Raw genomic sequence first — 25,397 nt, 5'->3', positions numbered from 1 at the left:
CCATTGACAAATGAGTGGATAAAGAAGATGTGGTGTATACATAATGGAATACTACTCAGCCTTAAGAAAGAATGAAATAATGCCATTTTCAGCAACATGAATGGACCTAGAGTTTATCATACTAAGTGACACAAGTCAGACAAAGACAAATGATATCACTTATATGTAGAATCTAAAAAATGATACAAATGATACAAACTTATTTATGAAACAAAAATGGATTCACAGACATAGAAAAGAAATGTATGGTTACCAAAGGGGATAGTGGGGGTTGGGGTATAGATTAGGAGTCTGGGATTAACATATACGCACTACAATATATTATAAAATAGATAAACAACAAGGATCTACTGTATAGCACAGGGAACTATACTCAATATCTTGTAATAACCTGTAATGGAAAATAATCTGAAAAAAAAAAATATATATATATATATATATATATATATATCACTGAATCACTTTGCTGTACACTTGAAACTAATACAACATTGTAAATTAACTATACTTCAGTTTAAAAAAAGAGGCTAGGGGTGTTTTAACTTACCCTGATCATGTCTCAACTTCCCAGCATCCCTGTTACAGGTACTTAGTAATGGAGGGAGCAGAACAAACCTTGTACTCAAAGAACTGTAGTTGTTTTAACCTGACTGATGGTTCTCTGAAAGGTTAGTTCTAAGGGTTTGTCTTCCTTTTACATAACTCAGGATCCTCCCAGAGCTGAGGAGGCTACCTGGGGGTGATTGTCAAAAACAATTTAAAGGCAAATGTATTAGTTGGTGGTGCCCAGTGCAAGGGTATACAATTAGTGTAAATAATTAATCAAAAAATTTGCAGGGAAAGGCTGAGGATTGAGATGCCTTGGGGAACAAGGGCTTTGAAAACCTCCCACGTACTCTGAGAAATCTAGAAGGCCATATCATGCCCAGGGATGGGTACATGATCAGAAAAGATCCAAGAAGGTCCTGACCATTAGTCTTTTATGCAAGCAGGAAGTGAGGGCTAAGGTAGAGTTTTAATCTGCCTGACTGAGTCTTGTTGGCTTGCCCCAACACACACACAGAGCCCATCTACCAAGACTAGATTAGGAGTTTTGATGTTATTGTTTGTGGTGTTTAAAGAAATCTCTTGGATCACTAATTGATTGCTAAAGTAATAGAACAGAGACTTTAGGGGCCATAATGACAAAGAATATAAACTTCAGAAAATTAGTTCAGAAAACTCACTAAACAAATGTACATCAAGTAGCAAAAACAAAACCTGAGAGGAAGGAGAATCTGATTTCCAGAGTTGCCACATTATAATATTTAAAATGTCTTGTTTTCAAGAAACAGTTGCAAGGCATGCAAAAAAAAAGAAAATTGGCCCATACACTGGGAAAAAAAATTAATAGAAAATGTCCCTGGGGAAGCCCAGACATTGGCCTTACTAGACAAAGATTTAAAAAAAAAATTTTTTTTTTTGCGGTATGCGGGCCTCTCACTGTTGTGGCCTCTCCCATTGCAGAGCACAGGCTCTGGACATGCAGGCTCAGCGACCATGGCTCATGGGCCCAGCCGCTCCACGGCATGCGGGATCTTCCCAGACCGGGGCACGAACCCATGTCCCCTGCATCAGCAGGCGGACTCTCAACCACTGCGCCACCAGGGAAGCCCTAAAATTTTTTTAAATATACTCAGAGAACTAAAGGAAAACATGTGAATGATACGTAACCAACTGGATAATATTAATAATGAGATAAAAATTTTAAAAGAACTAATAGAAATTTTGTAGCTGAAGAGTACAGTAATTGAAGTGAAAAAAATTACTTGAAGGGTTCAGCAGCTTATTTGAGCAGATAGAAGAAAGAGTCAGTGAACTTGAAGATTCTCAATTGAGATTATGCACTCCACGGAAGAGAAAGAATAAAGAATGGGGAAAAATTTGAATACAGTCTCAAAAACTTGTGGGACACCATCCAGCATACCAACATATACATAAGGGGAGTCCCAGAGAAGAGTAGAGAGAGAAAAGGGCAGATAACATTTGAAGAAATGATGGCTGAAAGTTTTCCAAAGTTAATGAAAGATATGATCTGCAGATCCAGGAAGTTCAACAAACTCGTAAGTAGGAGAAATGCAGAGATCCACGTTATGACACATTATAATCAAACATTGGAAGATAAAGACAAAGAGAATCTTGAAAACATCAAAAGAGAAGCAATTCTTCATATGTAAAACATCCTCAATATAATAACAGTTTATTTCTCATCAGAAACTATAGAGGTCAGAAGGCAGTAGGATAAACATATTCAGTTTCCTGGTAGAAAAACACAAAAGCAGAACAAATTGTCAACCAAGAATTCTATATCTGGCAAAACTTCAAAAATGAAGGAGAAATTAATACATTCCATGATAAACAAAAGCTGAGGGATTGTCACTAGTAGACCTGCACTTCAAGAAGCTCTAACGGAAATCTTCAGTCTGCGATAAAAACACAGTAGACAGTAACTTGAATCCACACAAAGAAATAAAGAATGCTGTAGAAGTAACTATATATGTAATAAAGTAACTATATCAGTGTAAATGTAGTATTTTTGTATCTCCTCATTTTTCCTATTTGATTTAAAAGAGAACTACACAAAACAATAATTATAAACCTATGTTGATGGACACACAATGTATAAAGAAATGACCTATAATAATAGCATAAAGGAGGTAAATGCTATATAGGAACATTTTTGTATACTACTGAAACTAGGTTGGTATTAGTTCTAACTAGATTGTTGTGAATTAAGATGTTAATTATAATTCAGGACAACTGCTAAGAAAACAATAGATAAATAAATAAGTATATACATATGCTTCAAGAAATGAGAAGGGAATGAAAGTGGTACACTAGAAAATATTTAGCACAAAATAAAGGAGTAATGAAGGAATTGGGGGACCAAAGAGATATACAGAAAATGCAAAATGGCAGAAGTAAATCTGTCCTTATCAGTAATCACATTAAATATAGATGCATTAAAGACACCAGTAAAAGAAACAAATTGGCAGAATGAATTTTTAAAAATCATTCAACTATATGCTGTCTACAAGGGACTCACTTCAAATATAAGAACCCAAGTGGTTTAATGTGAAAGGATAGAAATATTTCATGCAAAGAGTACCCTCTGCAAGATAATATAGCTGAAGTAACTATATTGCTATCATGCAACATAGACTTTAAGACCAAAATTATACAATAAAGAGAGAAGGATATTACATAGTGATGAAAGGATGAATCCATCAAAAATACATAAAATTACAAACATATATGCACCTGAGAAAGTCACAAAATATATGAAGGAAAAACTGACAGAATTGAGGGGAGAAATAGACAGTTCACCAGTAATAGTTGGATACTTCATACCCCACTTTTAATAATGGATAGGACAACCAGTCTGGGGATCAAAAAGGAAATAAAAGTCTTGAACAACATCAACTAACTAAACCTAACAGATGAATAGAGAACATTCTACCCCAAAACAGCAGAATACATATTCTGCTCGAGTGTACATGAAATACTCTTCAGCACTGATCATACGTTAGACCACAAAACAAGATTCCATAAATTTTAAAATATTGAAATCATGCAAGATATCTTCTCTAACCACAAGGAAATGAAGTTAGAAGTCAAAAGGAAATATGAGAACTTCACAGATATAAAGAAATTAAGCAAGACACTCTTCAAGGATTAAAGCAACTGGAACGCTCATTCTTTGCTGGTAGAAGTACAAATTGGAATGACCTGTTTGGTAAACATTTTTGTATTTTAAGGTTAAGCACATGCTTATCAGATTGCTCAGCAACCCCATTCCTAGGTACTTATCCAAAAGAAATTAAGACATCTGCCCATGCAGTGACTTGTCTGCAAATGTTTAGAGTAGGTAGTAGCCCCAGATTGGAAAGAAGTAAAATATCCAACTGGAAATGGATAAATTGTGGTGTCCAAACAATAGAATACTGCAAAGCAGTGAAAAGGAATTAACTAATAATATATTTGATTATGAAAGAATCTCGAGATTTATTCTAAATGAATTAATCCAGACACAAGAAAGTATGTATGATTGTAGTAATTTGATATTCAGATATCTATACTGGGAAAAAGTAGATGGATTATTCCTAGGAACAAGAAGGTGGGGGCAGGGGGAAGAGAACTATTACCGAAAAACATGAGAAAATTTTGTGGGGTGGTGGAAATGCTTTATATCATGATTGTGGTTTCACTTATGTTGGCACAACTGTGAAAACTCATCAAGTTATACACTTAAAATTTAAAGTTTTTATTGTTTGTAAATTATACCTCAGTAAAGCTGACCCAAAAATGAAAAAAAGAATTATAAAGACAAAAAAATTAACACTTCGGAACCAAGGGGTGGGAGTGGGCCAGAAAACATTATTTGAAGTAAGAGTTTTTAGGAGTAAGACAAAATGGAAATACAAACTGTTTGAAATTTGTGACAATGAGAACATGAAACTTATGGAGTATGGTCAAAACTTTACTCAGAATGAAATTTTAGCCTTAAATTATTTTATCAGTTGAAGTAGTAGTGGCCTAAACAACTCAAGGGTTAGAACAATATTCATATCTTCTTCATGGGAAATAGGATGTATTTATTTTTATTTATAGATGTATTTATTTTTATTTAACAAATATACATATGGAACTTACAATGTACTATATCTTTATAAAGATAAAAATGGAAATTAAATAGAAGTTGATAAGATCTAATTCTTGGAGAATATTGGTAAACTCTGAAAAGCTAACAAAAAATAAAACGGAGTAAATAAATATCCCACATTATGGCTAAGAAAGAGTACAACCACGATGACAAGGAGACTAAAAGTGAGGGAATGCAGTATACAACACAACACTAATAAATTTAAAATATTAATAAAGTGGGTCATTATCTTAAAGAGTAAGTAATCAGAATTTAATAATAATAGAGTTTCTGAAATAATTCTTTTCAGCCTTATCTCTCATTATTCCCACATTTTAATCTTTTGCTGCAGCAAAAGGGATCTGTACACTGTTCCCTAAGCAAAACCTGTGTTTTTCCCATGTCTAGCATTATTTGCTCACTTCTATACCCTATTAATGGCATTTTCTTTTCATGTATTCAGATGCTACCTATCTTTCAAGCAGGTACACTTTCCATTTCCTTGAGGAAACTCCCCCTAGCATCTTAGGTGGAAAAGAGCACTTGTGACAGTACGCATGAGTCACTTACTTAGCTTTTTAGAACTATGTATCTTTTAATGCTTTATCTTCCTTCTCCTTATGGAGAATAAATACATGGAATATTCCCTATATATATATATATATATATATATATATATATATATATATATATATATATATATATATATATATACACCCCATCCCTGATATATATATAACTCTCATTATCCCCCCATACTCTAGTTTATACAGAGTAGGGGCTCTGGAAATAAATATTTAATTGATTGCTAAAAGTGAATCAAGGTGAGATTCAAGTTAGGAAAAAGTGGTTAGCTACCATTCCAGGTAAAGTTAGGATTTCTTTGGGTAGTATTTTTCTAGTTAGGTGTGCATGAATGGGAGAATGTATTCAGTTTTTTCCACTTGAAGGCTCAGATAAAATATATGTCTTGATATAACTGGCATCTTCCTAAGCCTCAAATTCTTTTTTGTAAAAGGAGGACAATATATATATTGAGTTTGTAAGACTGTATGAGACAACGAATGTGTAGCTCCTTGGCACAGCTCTTGGAACATATTCAATCCTGCAAAATTGTTACTTTCCCCACCTTTCATATGAGGTCACAATTACTTGCAACTACAATGTGGTTATTTCCCCATTTTGATATGCCTTAATATTTTGGTTGATAGCAATGAGCACACGTAGGTTGAAACAATACATAATTTAATGTTTAACTCTAATTTAGTTATTTCTTCATTCCCAAGCATAACCTATGCTAGATTGCTTTTTTCTCATTGGGTGTGTTGTAATTTGCATCTTTCAGGTTTTTTATGAAACAGTTTTTATTTTTTCACCTGTCATTGCTGTATGGATTGGTGTACATTGTGACTAATTCTTTCATAGGTCACTGGACTAATTATTTGAGACTAGAACCCTTTGGATGAATGGTTAATATTTAAATTAGTATTTTTCTCTTTTTCCTCTGAAAAGGGAAATTGACAAATTAAGTCATTGTTAATGGATTGCTGTAGTGACATCTGCTTAGTTTGGTGACCTGTTGATGGCTGTGACCTACAGTTACAGGCAAGGTGGAGCTTAGTTGGACAATGGCAGAAGAGTGTTATCTCAGATTTTTGCAGACTTTTGGTATTTAGTCAGTATAAATAACAAAAGCAGAACAAAACAAATCTTTGAGTATCTGGTCAAGTCATTTCCACTGCCTTTTAAAATTATCTCTAGAGTTAAGTGACTATTCTTTACCTGTATTTAATCTTGCATTATATGCCTCCTGAGGCACCTCAACCACCTTGTAGAAACTTAGTATGGTTTTAAATTTAATTATCATGATTTTAACATTTCTGAAAAATAGCACCATTCTGTACCATGTCCCTAAACTCAGAAGTGTTTTTATGAATCTGTTTTATATCCTGTGAGGAAATATGTATTTTTTAGTCTTTTTTGATAGATTTATAATATTTAAAGATGCAATCTCAGAAATCTAAGTGTGAAAATTAGTGTGGTAATGTTCCTAGTACTGGGAGAGGAAAAACACAGCCAACGTTTTATTTTGTTATAAAAATTAGCAGCAAAATAACTAACAGTGATAAAACTCTTTTCGCTTTAGGGCCAAGGAATACGAGAGTTTACTGGAAACAAAAAATTCTGGCTCAGACTCACCCTATAAAGCAAAGTGAGTATTTTATCCTACATTTTAGTTCTTTGTCTTTTCAGTCTTTGCCTGTAACAAAAGCTTATCTGAACCATCATTGTATGCCTGTGGTCATGGACTTTGTATCTGATGCCTAGAATTTTATTCTGCTAACACAGTGGTATCCAACTGGGGATGGTTTTGCGAGAGGACATTTGTCTGTGCCTAGGGGTATGTGATAATATTTTGGTTATCACAGCTTGGAAAAATGGTGCAGCTGCCATCAAGCGTGCAGAAGCCAGGGGATACTGTTAAACATTCTTCAGTGCACAAGATAGGCCTCCACAGCAAAGTATTACCACATCCAAAACATCAGTAGTGCTGAGGTAAAGAAACCCTATTCTAACAAAACAAGTTCTGGCAAGGCTGTACTGGTTCTTACTCTGAGGAGATCTCATTCAAGATTGTTGCAAGGGCCACTTGACAGATGAGGATTTAGACTCCGCCATTGGGTGTAAGCGTAATTACTAAGTGTAATAGCTAAGTAAACAAAAACATCATCATTTTGCTTCTCTCAAATAGACTACCAGTAGAGGTGCAGTGAGAGAAAGGTACTTACATAATACTACCGATGGGGGTACAGACTGGTGTAGTCTTATTGAAAGGCAATGTGAATCTGGAGCTTAGGATGTCCACTTTTATGTTTACGATTAAGATATCTTTTATTCATTATGTATATGATTAAGTTCTAGCACTTGAAGTTGTACTTTATTTTTTTAATTTATAGTTGATTTACAATGTTGTGTTAGTTTCTGGTATACAACAAAATGATCCAGTATATATATTTTTTCCAATTCTTTTCCATTATAATTTATTACAAGATATTGAATATAGTTCCCTGTGCTATACAGTAGGACCTTGTTGTTTATATATTTTATATATAGTAGTTTGTATCTGCTAGTCCCAAACTCCTAATTTATCCACCAAATAGTTTTGTATTGGCATGTGAATAATAATACAAATTAATGGAATAGATTTTTTAAAACAGTCTAGAAATAGATCCAAAATTTGAGGAAATTTAATATATGATGTGGTATAGTGTTTGCAAAGATGGCCAGAAGTTGTTGAGCCATTCCTGGAGGCATATCCCTTTGCAATATAACTTTGCCACCTCTCCATCAAGGAGTGGACTCTATTTTCCTCACTCTTGAATTTGTTCTGGCCTTTTGACTTGTTCTCATCCACAGTCTACTGCAGAAGCAATATGTGACTCCTGAGCCTTGGCTCCAGAAGTCTTGAGGCTTCTGCTCACAACTTTGCTTTCTTGCTCCCCTGTGACTGCCATATAAGGAAGCTTTGGTCAGCCTCCTTGAGGATGACAGATCACTTGGTCATGGTGTATAATCCTTTTAATATGCCGTTTAATTTGTTTTGCTTGTTTTATTGAGGGTTTTTGCATCAGTGTTCATAGAGGATATCAGGCCTTATCAAGCCTCTGCTTGTGTCACATTTGTTTATGTCCCATTGGCCAAGGCAAGTCATTTTGCCAAGTCCGTAGTCACTGTCTGAGGTGACTATGTACGTCATGGCTGGCAAGATATACTTCAAGGGGGACCTTTAATGTAACCATCTACTATACAACTTTCTCTGGATTCTCCTCTTACTTGACTAGATGCTCTTTTTCAGTATCTTTTGCCTGGTTGTTTCTTGTCTCTTTGACCACTGACATTAACATGCCTTTGTCCTGAGAGTTCAAATAGAGAATTACTCCCTTGGTAATCTCATTTAGTTTCATGACTTTAAACATCTAGTATCTGGATGGACTTTAAATTTATGTTTCCAATACAGACCTGTCCCCAGAACTCCAGAACACTATATCCAGCTTCCTATTTAGCATTTCCACTTGAATGTCTCTGTTCACTTGGATGCCTCAAGTGAACATGTGCAAAATCAAACTCCTGAAATTTGCTCCCATACCTTACCCCTCATATTTTTGCTCATCCTTAATTTAAGGATGGCAAGCCCATCCTTAAATTAAGACATCTAAAATCTTTAGAGTCATCCTTTTTCTCACACTCTTTCAGTCCATCAAAAAATTCTATTGGCTCTATCTGTAAAATATATTCAGAATCTGACAACTATTCATTACCTCCATAGTAACTAGTGTAGTCTAACCTACCAGTGTCTCTCATCTGGATTATTGTAGCAGCTTCCTAATTAGTTCTACACTGCTCTGCCCTTGTTTACTACAGTCTCTTCGCCGCAGGGCAACCAGGGTATTCTTTTAAATTATAAGTCTAGAAAAATGGCAGTAGCAATAGAAGCATAATTTTTCAATATCTTCAAATTTTAATATAGAAACCAGATAACTAATAAAGAAAACCCAAAACCCATGGAAGCATTTACAAAAAACACTGCATTGCCAGGTATCTGCATGAAATCTGAAATGCAAGTGGATGGGAACAAATAGCCACAAGACCTGCATGGTAATGACATCAGTGTGAAAGAAAGCAAAGAGAAGCAACTGGGATAACAGATGTAAGGAAAGGATAAACCCCAAATAACTAACAGGTTTTCACTGGAAGGTTCAGGGAACCAATTTGAGAGAAGCACCTGAACCTCAGTCTTAAGTAGGTTTCTCAAGAAGGGCTGATGTGAACAATGTTGCCTTAGTTCTTACTCTTTCTTGTCAATAATTTTATGCCCTCAAAAATCAGTTTTGCCGGGCTTCCCTGGTGGCACAGTGGTTGAGAGTCCGCCTGCCGATGCAGGGGACACAGGTTCGTGCCCCGGTCCAGGAAGATCCCACATGCCGCGGAGCGGCTGGGCCCGTGAGCCATGACCGCTGAGCCTGCGCGTCCAGAGCCTGTGCTCCACAATGGGAGAGGCCACAACAGTGAGAGGCCCGTGTACCGTAAAAAAAAAAAAAAATCAGTTTTGCCAGTTACAAAATCCTTGACCCACATTTTCTTTTCTTGAGGATCTTAAATACTAAGAGAGAATGAACCTTAGACAATCAAAATTATTAGACATCAACATAAAGACTAGGGATGAATAGTAAAGTTATAGTTTCTTATAGAACTAAGAATAACTGATGGCCAGAAGAAAAAGAATATTATGTAATAACTGTATCTCAGTTGTTTTTATAGTATAACTATAAGAAAAATATTGGGGAGAATGAGGAAAACATATTCTAAAAAATTAACCATTCTCCAGTTATATTGGTGATGGTATTATTGATAATGTTATTCTGAGTCTATGTGCATAATAATAAGGATAAAGTAAAGAAGATTATGGAGACTAGCATTCTTTCATCCCCTGTATTACTGAGAAACTGAATTCTCAGTCTGGATGAAAGGAGATAGATGTAATACATTAGAGATCAGGTAATACCCCTGTAGGACTGAATTTGAAATATATGAATTTATGAGATATTTTATCTTTTAAAAAGTGTTCTGCATATTTGTGTGTATACGTATTTGTGTATATACATATATAGATACACATGTATTATGTATGTGTGTACACACAGTTACTTATTTCCTAGCTCTGTCGATTGAAGAGGCCTAGAAACAATGACCAATGCAGTAGCAGTGAGCATATCTCACTAAAGGGAGCAAGAGCTTCTTGGAAAAATGTCTAATGCTAGATCTGAATGCTCTGTCATACTAGATGGCAAGGAATCTCTCAAAGACTGCTAGTGTTTTATCAAAAGACTCAGGAGCTGACTTGAAAAGTTTACTAATAGACAAAAATAGGACAATTTGAGCATCAAAAAGGATAATTATTGTAACCGATTGAAATTGGTAACCAAATAGCAGATGAAAAGAAATGTCTCCTTATAAAATTATTCTAGCTAATAAATGAAAATGACTCTTCCACCAGTTTCCCCTCCCTTTCCAGAAAAATTCAGTCCTAAAGCCACTAGAAGAGAGAGCACCAAGCAACCATCTGCACTGGCTGGATGGCTGGAGGCAGCAGTGGCACAACGGTGGGTTTCAGAGTAGGCTAAGGAGGGGCGCCAGGTATGGAGGTTCAGAGCCCAAGCAGAGCGCAGGGAGCTTCCATGTGGGGTAGGACACCATGGCCTGGTGTGGGGAATCAGAGCCAAATGAGGAGGGTAATCCATGGAATGTAATCCTGGCACAGTCTGTCAGGGGAGTCTTGCAAAGGGTGTGAAACCCAAGCAAGCTGAGAATGGCAGAAGAGCCCAGAGTAGGGAGTTGGAGGCCAAGCAGGAAGATAACAGTATGCATAAAGAAAGATGCATGATATATTAGGTGGATTGTTCACATAAGTAAATATATTAAGGATGAGAGAAGAGAGTTAAAAATAGACCCAGGGAGAATAGAAAATCCTGTGGTGGTGAATTGGAATTGTAGGTATCGGTTTTAACTCGTATTTTCCATTATATATATAAGTAGAAATAAATATAGATGTAATGTGTAGGGATACACACACACACACACACACACACACACACACACACACACACACACGTGACCCTTGAACAATGAGGGTGGGGGCTGGGGCACTGGCCCTCCGAGCAGTCAGAAATCTGCCTGTAACTTTTACGGTCGTCCTTCCCCTCCAAAGTTCTGTGTTCACGGATTCAACCAATCCTGAATCCTGTGGGACATACGTAGTGAAAAAAATCTGCGTATAGATGGACCTGCACAGTTCAAAGCCCTGTTGCTCAAGCGTCAACTCTGTGTATATATAATTATATATATAGTTATATGTTTTTGTTTTTGTTTTTGCGATATGCCGGCCTCTCACTGTTGTGGCCTCTCCCGTTGCGGAGCACAGGCTCTGGACATGCAGGCTCAGCAGCCATGGCTCATGGGCCCAGCCGCTGCACAGCATGTGGGATCCTCCCGGACCAGGGCACAAACCCGTGTCCCCTGCATCGGCAGGCGGACTCTCAACCACTGCGCCCAGTTATATGTATTTTTTATATTTATTTATATAATAATATACACACATTTTCTAGATCTTTCCACTAAGAATGAGGGTCTGGGAGCAGGAACACCCTGATAGCATTGAGCACATCTAGTATACCCATGTAAGTATGAAGGTGAGGTAGTTCCCTGAAAGGGATAGATGGGTTCTTTTTCCACAGGAAAGGATGCTGGCTGGCAACAATGAATGATGATCAATGTAGGAGGCAATATATGCACACTGATTTTTTCATCTTATATGGGGATTTCTTAGGCTGTTACATTTAGAAATACAGGCTTAAGCATATTATTTACAAATGGAAGGGGAACCAGTAGCCTTAAATTTAGACTATGTACCTTTCAAATAGAGGAGGTGAAAGAAAAAAGAAGTTAATATGTTTATGTCTTCCTGTACATCACACCGAAGAACAATGTTAGTTCCTAACGTGGGCCCAGTCCCCTTTCTTACACTTTTATAAAACTTCCCAATGATCCTAATGAACCTCCCAAAATTGACTGTGATAAAAGTTAGGGATCCTTACAGAGAAGCCCTTACATTTCACATTTGCCAGTGACAGGTTTGAACTTAAGAGTTGTTAGAATTTGTTCAAGTTTTGAGAAGAAAATATCTGACCTTAAAAAATTCTCCATAAAGCCATTTACCTGACAGATACTTCTCATGTTCTAGGCTAGGAGTTATGAATCCTTCACGTTTTCTTTTCATGCTAGAAAAAATTAACATGCCAGAAGTAACTCAAATAGCAATTTCTGTATTAATAAAAACTGCACCCTCTAAACAGCTCCTATTCTTGCCCTGTAGGGAAAATACAGCTTTCAAGGCTTGAGTCCTGTGACATTCTATCATTATTTATAGTATGAATCAAAATCTAATGTTTTTCTTGAGAGGGGCTGTATTATTTGTGGTACTTCTTTGGAGGCAGGGAATAAAACAGAGGTTTAGCTCATGTTACCTAAGCATCCCCTTGATTTGGCATTCTTCCTTGAAAGATAGGTTCATATGAATCCCAGATTTGATTTACCTCAGGGTGAAATACAAGCCTCTTGTATTCTGTGAATTAAAATGGCCCTTGTGCCTCCCTAAATACCCCTGGTTTTCAGTGGAATGTGAGCATTCTTGGTAAGAATAGTGCTAGATTCATATGCATCCATTGCTATGGCTGGATATTCAGTTACCTGGTGTGCAGGCTTTATTCAGCCAAAAGCTGAAGTGGCTACTTATCTGTCACACAATGAAGTTCGCTGCCAATATTCATCCACATGATAAGGTCAGTAACTTTAATCGGATGGGACTCTAGCCCATATTCGATTAGGAAGAAAAGAAGTATGTTGCTCTTATTCTATTTTTGTATTTTTTATATTCCCTTTTTCCTTTTGTTAGGTTGAGACTTTCTGTCAATGAATAGTAATAAGAGTTGGTCATTTATTGAATGTCTACTTTAGTGAATGCTGTTAGGTACATTACATTAATTATCTCTAATCTTCAGAAGCTCTGAAAGAAAAAAAAAATATATATATATATATAAAATCTCCACTTTCAAGTTGAAGAAACTGAGATTGAAAGTAGATAAATAACCTCCCCAGGGTTTACATATGTGGTATGTTCTGGAGCCAGAGTTTAAGCATAGGTATTTCTGATTTTAGAGTTTGTATTTATTCCTTGACTTATCGAAGTAAACTTCATATGGATAGCTTAGGTTTAAACTGGAGTTCACCAGGGCCTTTTTGAGCTGCAATTACTGTTGTATTCTTTGAGGAGTTCAGTTTTTTTACATAAATACATTTCTAGATGAAATTATATTCTAAGATATTATTCATTTGTGAATGAAATTTCCTTATTTGAATTGACTAATATGGTGTGGAGACAAAGCATGAAATTTGAAGATTAAAGGCCTAGGTTTCTAGTCCCAATAATACATTTACCAGTCGTGAGGCCTTGGGAAAGTCACCTAATTTGCCTGAGCCTTGGCGTCGTCATTTTTCAAACAGGGATGGACAGTGTTTTTCAGAGGACTAAAAATGATCATGTACATGAAAGCATTTTGTAACATATGAGGTTATGGATACTATTAATATTAATGTAAAGAAGAAATTTCTTCTTAGACCATTCATCATTAAATATCTATTGAGGGTACTTATCTAGAGGTGCTACGGATAAGATGGTGAATGGGTCGACAAGAACCCTGTCTCGGGATTTCTGTAGTGGTGCAGTGGTTAAGAATCCACCTGCCAATGCAGGGGACACAGGTTCGATCCCTGGTGCAGGAAGATCCCACATGCCACGGAGCAACTAAGCCTGTGCACCACAACTACTGAGCCTGTGCTCTAGAGCCCACGAGTCACAACTACTGAGCCCGCATGCCACAACTACTGAAGCCCTCGCACCTAGAGCCTGTGCTCCACAACAAAGAGAATCCCCCACGATGAGAAGCCCGTGCACCACAACGAAGAGTAGCCCCCGCTCGCTGCAACTAGAGAAAGCCCATGTGCAGCAAGGAAGACCCAATGCAGCCAAAAATAAATAAATTAATTAATAATAGAAAAAAGAAAAGAACCCTGTCTTATGAAGTTAATACTGTGCTTCTGCACTGTCCAGTATGATAGCTTCTAGCCACATATGGCTTTTTAAATTACTAAAATTAAATAAAACTTAAAATTTAGTTCCTCAGTCACACTAACTATATTTCAAGCGCACAATGGGTACATTTGGCTAGCAGCCACCATGTTGGACAGTACAGATATGGAACATTCCCATCATTACCAAAAGTTCTGTTGTAAATCTCTGCATGGGAGAGACTTGTAATAAGTGATTTGAAGGAATAGTCAAATCAGAGAAAGCAATGTTTGGCCTAAAAACTTAGGGATAAGTAGGAATTTTCTAGATAATGTGGAGGTGGGGGAAGCATTTCAGAGGAATGAATGAATAGCATTTGCAAAGACACTGAAGCAGGAAGAGCGGGATTTAGATCCAGGAAGACCTCGTGCATACAGAGCCTGTGTGGCAAGACTAGCCCTACATGGGAGGAATCAGTCTTCCTTGATTGTAATAGGAGAAATAAGGGAGAGTATGGGTGAAGTGCTGATATCCTTGTAGATTTTGTGGCAGAAAGATTTCCTGGTTCCAGTAGCTTCCATTTTCTCTATAAGATGTAAGATCTTCATATGTGAAAGTAATGGGGAGAAAGGAATGGGTGGAGTTGTGAGGAGATTGAGCAATATATGAAGCAAGTCTTTGTAGGAGAGTGAGCAGACTAGACAAACGTATATTAGTAAGATTCTGAATCTGTAGTCATACCAGTCTTTTGCATGGTATGACTGTTTCTCAGTATCAAAAATGGAAAAGGCAGGCAGATGTTCACTAATCCAGCTAAATAAATTAATGTATGCAAGGCACTGAGAGGGATGCCTGGCCCACTAAACAAACATTAATGATTGTTACCATGGCTGGGGGTTAGCTGTAGGAGTAACAGAACAACAGAAAGGGAATGTAGCACACGTTTACAAGAAAGTGATTATAATGATGGCCTATGGAATCAATCATAGATAAAAATGGAAGTAAGGCAACAGGGAGATGATGCGTAGGGGAAAAGTGGAGAGATCTGGGAAAGTGTCTGGTGAGTATCTGCTGGTAGGATACTCAAGCAAGTAAGTTGAAAGGAGAGGAAGATTGATCAAAGAGTAAGGTATATGAAACAGAAGAAGTAAGGGCTTCAAAGAAATATTACATACGTTCCCCTTACTAAAGAATCTTACGATCTAGGAAATATGTGTTATTCTTGGTGAAAAGGAAATAATTGCTCTATTGTCTAAATGACATCAGCAGTGGCAGGAAATCCCCAAATTGCCTGTAAATTGGAAAATGGAGAGTTTGATATTCTGAGAGTTTACAGTGCTTATAACATGGTATCCAAGGCTACCTTGAAGATTTAAATCAAAATATGAAAACCTGCTCAGGGTCTTATACTCATTTTCTCTGCCATCATACTCTCACCTTTCCCCATCTCCAATTCTGTTCTAGTTTAAGGGTCACGTGGAAACTGATGGCAGCAATTGCTCCAGCTAATCCTGTGAATGGACAGTACTGTCCTCTAGATCTATTTTGTGTCACAAGGACTAGATTGATGTTTGTGAACATAGGATAATACCAGCCTTAGGAGTGGTTTGTTTTTCTTCCCCTTAGGTGCTCTATGAAGCAGTTTCTAATGCAATAATGAAAGTAACTTTTGTTTAAAAATATTTAGGAAAACGAAATATTATAGTCTAATACATTCATGCCATTCTTCTCTTTCATTTTGTATCCAAGGCTTCAGCGATTAGCCAAAGATCTTCTAAAACAACTACAAGTACAAGACAGTGGCTCATGGGCAAACAATAAGGTTTCTGCTTTAGATCGTACCCTTGGTGAGGTCGCTAGAATATTGGAAAAAGAGGTATGTAACTAATCTCTGGCCTCTGGCCTTAATCTTTATGTTTCTTTCTTATTATGATGGGCCCTGGGGCTATAAGGCAGACTCTCAGTATATGTGTTTCTTCGGTGTTTCCAAAAGCTGGTCAACCATTGGTGGATATTTTTTCTTTTTGTTTTTAAGGATATCGAAGTTGTTTTTAGTTGTTTTAATTGACGTCCTCTATGGCAAAAATATATTCTTTAGGTCATGGTTTTCTCAGTCATATTTCCTCCCACACAAACAACATGAAATTATTTTAAATGAAATCAGAGTAGTAAAGATACACAGTTTTATGGCAGAAAATATAAAACTTTGAATTATAAAGCTCATATATCACAGATTTTCACAAAATACCAACTTCCTTCCTGTTTCCAATGGAAGATTTGGTAGTTTTCTTTAATGACTTAGAGTTATTAAATGTTTCAGTGACAGTTTTAAAAATCCTTAATGATTTTTAAAGTATTTATTATTCACTATAGAAAAATTTAAATGTACAAAGAAGAAACAAAACTCCCTGTAATACCCACTATTGACATTTTATTGTATTTTTTCTAATCCTTTTACTGTACATTTTTTACATTATTTTATCTAACTCATTTTATCATAAATTTTTTCTCATATATTTTAAAATTCTTTTTTACTGAATGAACATATCACAATTTACACAATTTATATCACTTAGGTGGTTTCTAATTTTTCTACTTAAGGTAATGACTATCTTTGTTTATGAGCTGCATTTTTTTGTTTTCTGGGTTTAAAATGTATTATATAATATTTTATATATACAAAAGAATGTAGTGATAAAAATTACATAAATACGTGAACAGCTGCAATCTCATGACCAACCTAAGAACTAGATTGATCCCAGTACATTTATGGTTCCCACTGTGTTCCTTCCTCACCCTATCCCCTTGCCTCTGCTCCCTCTGAGAGAAGTACTGTACAGAATTAAAGGGGTATCCTTTCTTTGTTTTTTAAAAATAGTGTTATTGCTTTATCACATAAATATATATTTAAATAATATATTATTTAGTTTTGCTTGTGTTTAACCTTTATAAAATATCACACTGCAGACTTAACGTGATTTTTTTCAATCAAAATTATGGGTCTAAGTTTTATTTAAGTTTGTAAATGTAGCTGTTTTTCATTTATTTTCTCTGTTGTATAGTGAGTACTACATTGTGTTAGTAGTACATTTTTTTATATTGTTCTCCTGACAGTAGATGTTCATTTTTGGGATTGGATGTTTGTGGGGGGGCGGTGGGGAGAGGTAGAGAGAGAAGGGGCAATTCTGCTCAAACAATTCTTGTATCAGAGCAAGTGAACAAGAATTTCTCTAAAGCAGGGAGCCTCAGACTTTAGTCTGCATCAGAATCACCTAGAGGACTTGTTAAAACACCTTGGATTTCTGATTCAGTTGGTCTGGAGTGGGTCCCAAGAATTTGTATTTCTAATATGTTCCCAAGTGACACTGATGCTGCTGGTCCAGGGACTATACTTTGAGAATCAGTGTTCTACTCTAGGGGATATGCCTCATGGGTGGAATTACCAGGTTTTCAGTCATATAAATGATCAGCTTTACAAGATAGTGCTCAGCTGCATTTTGGCATCAGAAAATACAATCCTCTATAGGAACTGAGAGCAGCATATTCACTGTGATATCATGGCAGAGCCACATAGAGTCAGTTCTTTCTGTATAACATGCCCCTTTCAGAGTATGAGAGAGTTCAGAAGCTGTTAGTTGTCCAACATGTACTAGGTGGAGTGTTTGGAGGTTTTATATACCTTGGAAAAATCTCTAATTATTTTAAAATTAGCAGATACTGATTTTTTTTTTATAAAGGGTACTTATACTTTGAACTAAAAGGCATTTGCTTGAAGATACCACCATGTATACCGTATCTCATGAATACTGTTTCAGACTGAAGTAATCACAAAATTTTTGAGGAAAAAGTAAAATGATCTGTATAAGAAAGGTATTCAGTATGGTATTTCAGTATGAAAATCTAAGTAAAGTTATTTCATTCACAAAGGGGCAATTTACTGGAATACCACTGATCCCTTATAATTTGAGGGAGAAAAATGTTGTCTGGCTCCCAGCCTAAATGATCTGTGTCAGGAACCTTGCTGCAAAGCTGTCCTCAGAGTATACACTGCAGGACCACCTAAGAGTCTAAACTTACCTACAATAAGATCCTTTTGCAACTTTTATAACTAAAATCCTTTTTACCTAGCCAAGACAGACTAACTTTATGTGAACTTCTGTTCATAGAGTTATACGGACATTTCAGTGTAATTCAGCTGATGGTATTTATGATTTCAGTCTAGGAATTATAAATAACCATTCCTTTTTGTTTGGAAAACTGCCTGGAGTAACAAAATCATTAACACCAAAGCCAAGTACCCAGTGAAGGATTTGAAGACAGCCTAGAAGTGATGGGGGTGGGGGTGGGGGACTGGTAGAACTTGGGCAGGCACTCACTGAGGAATGGTGAGAGATTAATCTTGAGGTCTTTGTCCTCTAATTTAGACCTCAACACACTGATGCTTTCTGTTACTGCTTTGACACAGTTTCCTTAGGTAATTTTTCTGAAGTTCTGAGAAATGTTTTTAGGACTAACAGGTTAAATGTGTGATGCACAAAAATGCTCTTGTCACAAAAGAGGTTTGGAAACTGAGGAGACCTGGGTTTTGGAATACTTCCTGTGTGTCTCACGTCCCTTCTGGCTTTTTGGGTTCTCTGATTCTGTTCAGAAATAAAACGTTTGTAAGCTTTCTTGCATGTATTATGCTTTTTAACAAACCGCAGCCACTTCTGTAAGAAATATGGTGATCTAGGGGACTTGCACCAACTCTACCATCAAAAACATCTAAAAATTCTGGAAAAAATTTAAAAGTAATTTTCTTAAAAGCATCAAAGAGCTAAGGAGAAATAAAGAGTTATCAGGCCAAAGAAAAAGCAAGAGTTTAGACAGTTTTGCTTATAACTGAATGCCCCAAGAGTATTTGCCAGGCTGGCAAATGTGAATTACGATTTTGCAGGCCTCATGGGGTAGGGAGACAAAAGTAAAAGCCTAAGGGCTACCTAAGGTATGAAGTCTAATAGGAGATTTTCCCTTCACCAAAACCACCATAGCCTGCTCCCCGACGTCATGGTGAACCCTCTCACCTGACCTCAGAGACTGCAAAGAATGTGTCTCGGTATAGTGCAGAAGTTATAACCATAATCCAGCCCTGGAGTAGATTTGCAGTCCAAGTTCACATTACCTGTATTATATCAAATGGTGAAGTGAGTTTAAAATAGTCCCAGATTGGTTAGTAGCATCCCCTAGAAACCTGGCAGAAGGAAATGCGAGTCCTAATTGGAAGAAGACACCTTTATCCTAGGCCTCAGGTAATTTTTGTCAAGTAATTTTATAAGAACGAATAGCTGCAGTCAAAAAACAAGCACAAAAGTGGATAAGTCATTATGAGTAAGAGCAAGCAGAAACTAGAACTGTAAGGCTTTGTAAATACCAGTCACAGATCATAAAACTGTTCTTTTACGTGTTAAGGAAACAAAAGATAAGCTTGAAAATATTTAGTTATAGACCTAACAGCAATGACAGAGGAGGTAACTCAGAATAGTCCTCTCACTGATGACAATGAATAAAGCTAGACAAAATACAAACTGGAACTGAATTGCTAATAAAGTAGTGAAGAATTACTGGTCTAAGATCTGGGAACATGGCAGGCATTTTGGGGCTGGGTACAATTGGTGATCCAAAAGGGGCAGATGAGAAGCTGAGTAGTACTTTTGATATTATTGCAGAACTGGTGGGGAAAAATTGTTGGAGTCTAGAACTGTAAGTCGTAGGACAGTGGCCAAAAACCCATGTTTTGGGTTGGGACCTTAAAGGACTGAACTGTAAACAGGAAGTATGCCAGTCGTTGCACAGACAGCAGATAAACGGCAAATCATCTGGGTAGCTGGGAAAATCCCATCATTGGAAAAAGCAGTAAAGTGATCTTGAATTGCTAATACCCCCAGGTACCTAACAAAAGCAAATGGATAGTCTACTCTGGAGGAAGATAATAATCAACCTAAGTCTCAAATTACTTCAACAAAATAATTTTCAAATATACTGTCTGACAGAGAAAGATAATTAGGCGTATAAAAGGCAAGACAACATGGATAAAAATCAATAGAAACAGGCCAATAGGAGCTCTAGAACTATGCCTATTATGTTCAACGATATAAGTATTAATTATTTTTTTAAAGGTACAGCACATTTGAAAGAAAATAGAAGTTTTGGAACTGAATATTTTAGTAATTAAAATCAAGAAAACTGTACGTGAGATAACAGCAGAATAAACCAGCTGGACAGGGAATTAGTATACTGTAAGGTAGGTCATAAGAAAGAATCCAGACTGAAACATGGAGAGAAGATGACATGGAAAACACAGAGAAGAGTGTAAGAGGCATATAATATGTAGTGAGAATGCCTAATGTATGTATAGTTATTCAGAAGGAGAGTAGAGGAGTAGAAACATTATTTGAAGTCATCATCATTTAGCACTTTCTAAAACTTCTAAATCAACCCACAGATTCATGAAGCCAAATGAAGCTCAAGCCAGGTAAATAAAGACAAATACACACCTACAGACATCATAGTGAAATTGGAGAAAATCGTATTACAAGCCGATCTCATTCATGAACTTGGATTCAGATTTCCTAAACAAAATTTTGGCAAACCGAATCATGCAATGTATTAAAAGAATAATATATAACAAGAAAGTTGGATTTATTCAGGATATTCAAGTTCGGTTTAATGTTGGAAAATCAATCATAGCTTATATTAATAGAAGAAAAAAGAAAAAAAATGATCATCTCGAAAGATGCAGTTAAAACATTTGGTAAATTCAGCAGCCAAACAATTCATGATGGTAAACCAGGAATAGAATGGAATTTCCTTAATCTGACAAATTGTATCTACAAAAAAAAAAAACATAGCTAACATCATAAGCTAATAAATAAGTTTAACAAGGCCACTAGATACAAGGAGAGTATAAAAAAAATCAATTGTATTTATGATATCAAAATATTATATAGGAATAAATCTATCATGTTCATGGATTAGATTATTCATATCTCTTGCTTAAAGCTGCAGTAATTAAGAAAGTGTGCTGTTGGAGCAAAGATGGAGAAAAAGAAAAATGGAACACAATTAAAAACATAAATAGTCCTATTCAAATGTGTATGCCTGTTTATGTATGTATGGAAAAAGGAGGCACTGTAAAGCACTAGGGGAAAGTATGGTCTATTTTGTGAATGATGCTATAATGATTAAATATCCTTATTTTTAAAAAATGAAACTTGACCTTACCTCACATCATAAACAAAAAATTAATTCCAGATTGACCTAAATGTAAAAAGAAAAAAAAGCCTTTCGGAAATAAGAGAAGAATATCTTCTTGACTTTGGGGTTTTGCCTGGACAAAAAAAGACATTAACCATAAAGGGAAGTGTTGATAAATTTGCATTAAAATAGGAACTTCTGTTCCTCAAAAGACACCAGAAAAAAGAGTAGAAAGACAAGAGAACAGAATGGGAGAAGATCTTTATATGTACAACCCATGAAGAAGGGTATCCAGAGTATATAAGGAATTCCTACAAATTAATGAGGGAAAAAAAAAAAACCTACCAACAACCCAGTAGGAAAATGATCAAGAGAATAGGCATTCCAAAAGGAGGAACTTACTCCCAATGCAGGGGACACAGGTTTGATCCCTGGTCGGGGAACTAAGATCCCACATGCCACACAGTGCAGCGGAAAAAAACCAAACCAAAACAAAACCAAAAGGAGAAACTTAATTAGCCAATAAATATATGCAAAGATAGTCAATCTCTTTATTGATCAGGAAAATCCAAATAAAAAACGCAGTGTGGTACTGTGATTCACCTATCACAATGGCAAAAATTAAACACTGAAAATACCAAGTATCAGCAAAGATCTAGAGCAATGGGAATGCTCATACACTGTTTGTGATAATATAACTTGGTACTACAAGTTTATTTTTTTAATTAATTTTTATTGGAGTATAGTTGATTTACAATGTTGTGTTAGTTTCTGCTGTACAGCAAAGTGAATCAGTTATACATATGCATATATCCACTCTTTTTTAGATTCTTTTCCCATATAGTTCATTATAGTATTGAGTAGAGTTTCCCTGTGCTATACAGTAGGTTCTTATTAGTTATCTATTTTATCAATATATATAGTAGCGTGTATATGTCAATCCCAATCTCCCAATTTATCCACCCCTCCACTTTCCCCTTTGGTAACCATCAGTTTGTTTTCTATATCTGTGACTCTGTTTCTGTTTTGTATATAAGTTCATTTGTACCATTTTTTTAGACTCCACATGTAAGTGATATCATATGATATTTGTCTCTGTCTGACTTACTTCGCTCAGTATGACAATCTCTAGGTCCATCCATGTTGCTGAAAATGGCATTATTTTGTTCTTTTTATGGCTGAGTAATATTCCATCGTATTATATATGTACCATATCTTCTTTATCCATTCATCCGTTGATGGACATTTAAGTTGCTTCCATGTCCTGGCTATTGTAAGTAGTGCTGCAGTGAACCTTGGGGTGTACGTATCTTTTTGAATTATGGTTTTCTCTGATGTATGCCCAGGATCAATTAAAGTTGAAGGCATGCATATCATATTTTACTTCTAGGTTTATACCCTAGAGAAATTAATGCATATATGCACCAGGAGACACGTACACAAATGTTCAATAGCAGCATTGTTTATAATTACCAAATATGGAAGATAACCCAAGTATCCATCAACAGCTGAATATATTAATTATGGTATGTTCATGTAATGGAATATTGTTCAACAGTAAAAATGAATGGGGAGATGCAAGAGGGAGGAGATATGGGGATAAATGCATATGTGTAGCTGATTCACTTTGTTATAAAGCAGAAACTAACACACCACTGTAAAGCAATTATACTCCAATAAGGATGTTTAAAAAAAAATGAATGAACTACAGTTATGGGTAACAACATGGGTGTATCTCACAATGTGTAGTCACAAGTCGCCAAAATATATTTATATACTGTTACATTTCCAGTTACATAAACTTTAAGGATAGGCAAAGGTAACATTATTCTTTTAGACTGTATACATAGGGGGTAAAACTATAAAGAAGATACGGAAAATATTTCTCGTCAAAATCAGGATAATGATTATCCAAAGAGGAGGGTGAATGGTATGATCAGGAAGATTTACCTAAGTGGCTTCTTGAGTGCTTCTAGTCTTCTTTTTTCTTGACCAGATGGTGATGTTATGTTCAAATTATAATTATTCTTTAAAATTGTACTAAATGTTTTCTTTTTTTTCCTGTCTTAATGTATGTTTATGTTTCACAATATAATTAAAGTTCAAGTTAAAATAAATTGCTCCTAAGACACTTCTGTTGCAGAAATGTTTAATTATTTCAAATAAGAGTTTCTAAAACATTCTCATATATGCAAAGGCACTTTCATCATACTTGCCATTGTATTAAATTGGTTCTAAGTAAATGTGATTTGTATTTTTATTGACTTTCTCATTACTCTGCCATAATGAACATTACATTTAAGTTTGGATAGTAACAGCATCCCACAAGCTTTCTGTGGTTTATCAGTAACATGAGACATTTGTATGCTGTTACTATAAGTAAACACTTTAAGCAAATGGATTGGACGTGGATTTTGTCCAGTTGCCTTTCCTGACTTTTTTAGAATCCTGCCAAATTTAAATAGGGATTCAGCTGTGAATCTCTTGAACCTGAATAAGTAAACCACGTAGCTGACAGCATTCATAATTTAACTGAATTGAGATGTCAAATCACAATTGACTTTGTCATACCTATAGCAAACCCCGTCCTACTTTGGTGTTTTTGAAATTTATCTTGCAAAATTCCACCAACAAAAAACTGTGGAAGGTAGAAAGGTAGAAATCCTTCCTCACCCCACTCCCCTTTTTTCTGCTTTTTGTGGCTATTTGACACATGCCTAGAGAAGATAAACCACTAATCCCTAAGAGCTTTTTCAACCTAATTGTGTTCAGAAAATTGTGTCCAGGTCCTGGTAGACACTGTCTATCCTCCAAACCTCATGGTTGCATTAGGTTTTACTTCTCTTATTTTCAGCTGGAACTCTTCAGTTTGAGAGGAACTGGAAAACATTCAGTCGTAGGATCGTCTTATTTTGATCCCCTCACTTACTGTGTTCTCAATTTATGTAGTTGTTTCCTCGTAGCAGCTGCCAAGTAACTGTATAGCTTGTATGACACCCATATCTTGTCAGAAGGTGACAAGTGTATCGTATGGCCCAAAGTAAAATGAAAATGTTTCTGATACTTCTTCAACTAGCTTGCATTAGACAATTAATATAAGGAAAATGGAATTGTTATTTTAAGAATCATACAGAAATTTAATATGTATATGGTTTGTATTTTTTAAAAAGAAACAGTGAAGGAAAAGAAAGGAGGAAGTGTTTGTGTATTTTGTTTTAGATGTGGTTATATAGGTGTGTCCAATTGCCAAAAGTCATCAAACCAAATACTTAAATCTGTGCATTTTATGTAAACTATGTCTCAGTAAAAAACAAAAAAAATTAGATAATCATGATTCCAAAATAGCTTATATTATTTTTCAGATGTTGAGGCTTGCCTTTATAAAAACACACTATTTTAGTCATCTCGTGTGAAATCACTTATTGTGGCTTCTTTTTGAAGAGTGCTCTTTTAAAAGCAAATAAATTTGTTATAAAAACTCAGTGATGAATATTTGTACTGCTAGCTTATAGTAACGTTTTTTTACACAACTTGTGATATTTTCTGATTATGCACATTAACTCTTTGTAAACTCTTTTAAAATTCTTTTTAAAAAACCTCGTCTTAAAAAAAAACCTCTTATGTAATACAACACACAGAAATTTGTGTAAAACACACTTGCACAGAAAAATGAATAATTATAACAGCAAGAAACCCTGGTGACTACTTGTTCGAGAAATAGAACATTGCCAGCATCTCGAACCCTGCAACCCACCTACATTTATTTTGCCAATCATGCATTTCTTTTAATATTTGGATAAA

At 35.8% G+C, this 25,397-nt stretch overlaps 1 protein-coding gene across 5 annotated transcripts in view; it reads left to right on the top strand.

Annotated features, from left to right (window-relative positions):
* SCAPER (S-phase cyclin A associated protein in the ER) overlaps positions 1 to 25,397 on the top strand; it is a 495,741-nt gene that overhangs the window by 252,479 nt on the left and 217,865 nt on the right. For all 5 annotated transcript variants that reach the window (XM_079912990.1, XM_079912987.1, XM_079912988.1 and 2 more), the window contains 2 exons: positions 6,828 to 6,893; positions 16,113 to 16,239. In XM_079912990.1, the coding sequence (XP_079769116.1) occupies positions 6,828 to 6,893; positions 16,113 to 16,239 (193 nt within the window). The remainder of the gene's footprint in view (positions 1 to 6,827; positions 6,894 to 16,112; positions 16,240 to 25,397) is intronic.

This window comes from Stenella coeruleoalba (assembly GCF_951394435.1).
Source record: "Stenella coeruleoalba genome assembly, chromosome: 2".
Lineage (NCBI taxonomy): Eukaryota > Metazoa > Chordata > Mammalia > Artiodactyla > Delphinidae > Stenella > Stenella coeruleoalba.
This window is presented reverse-complemented; position numbering and strand designations above follow the sequence as displayed.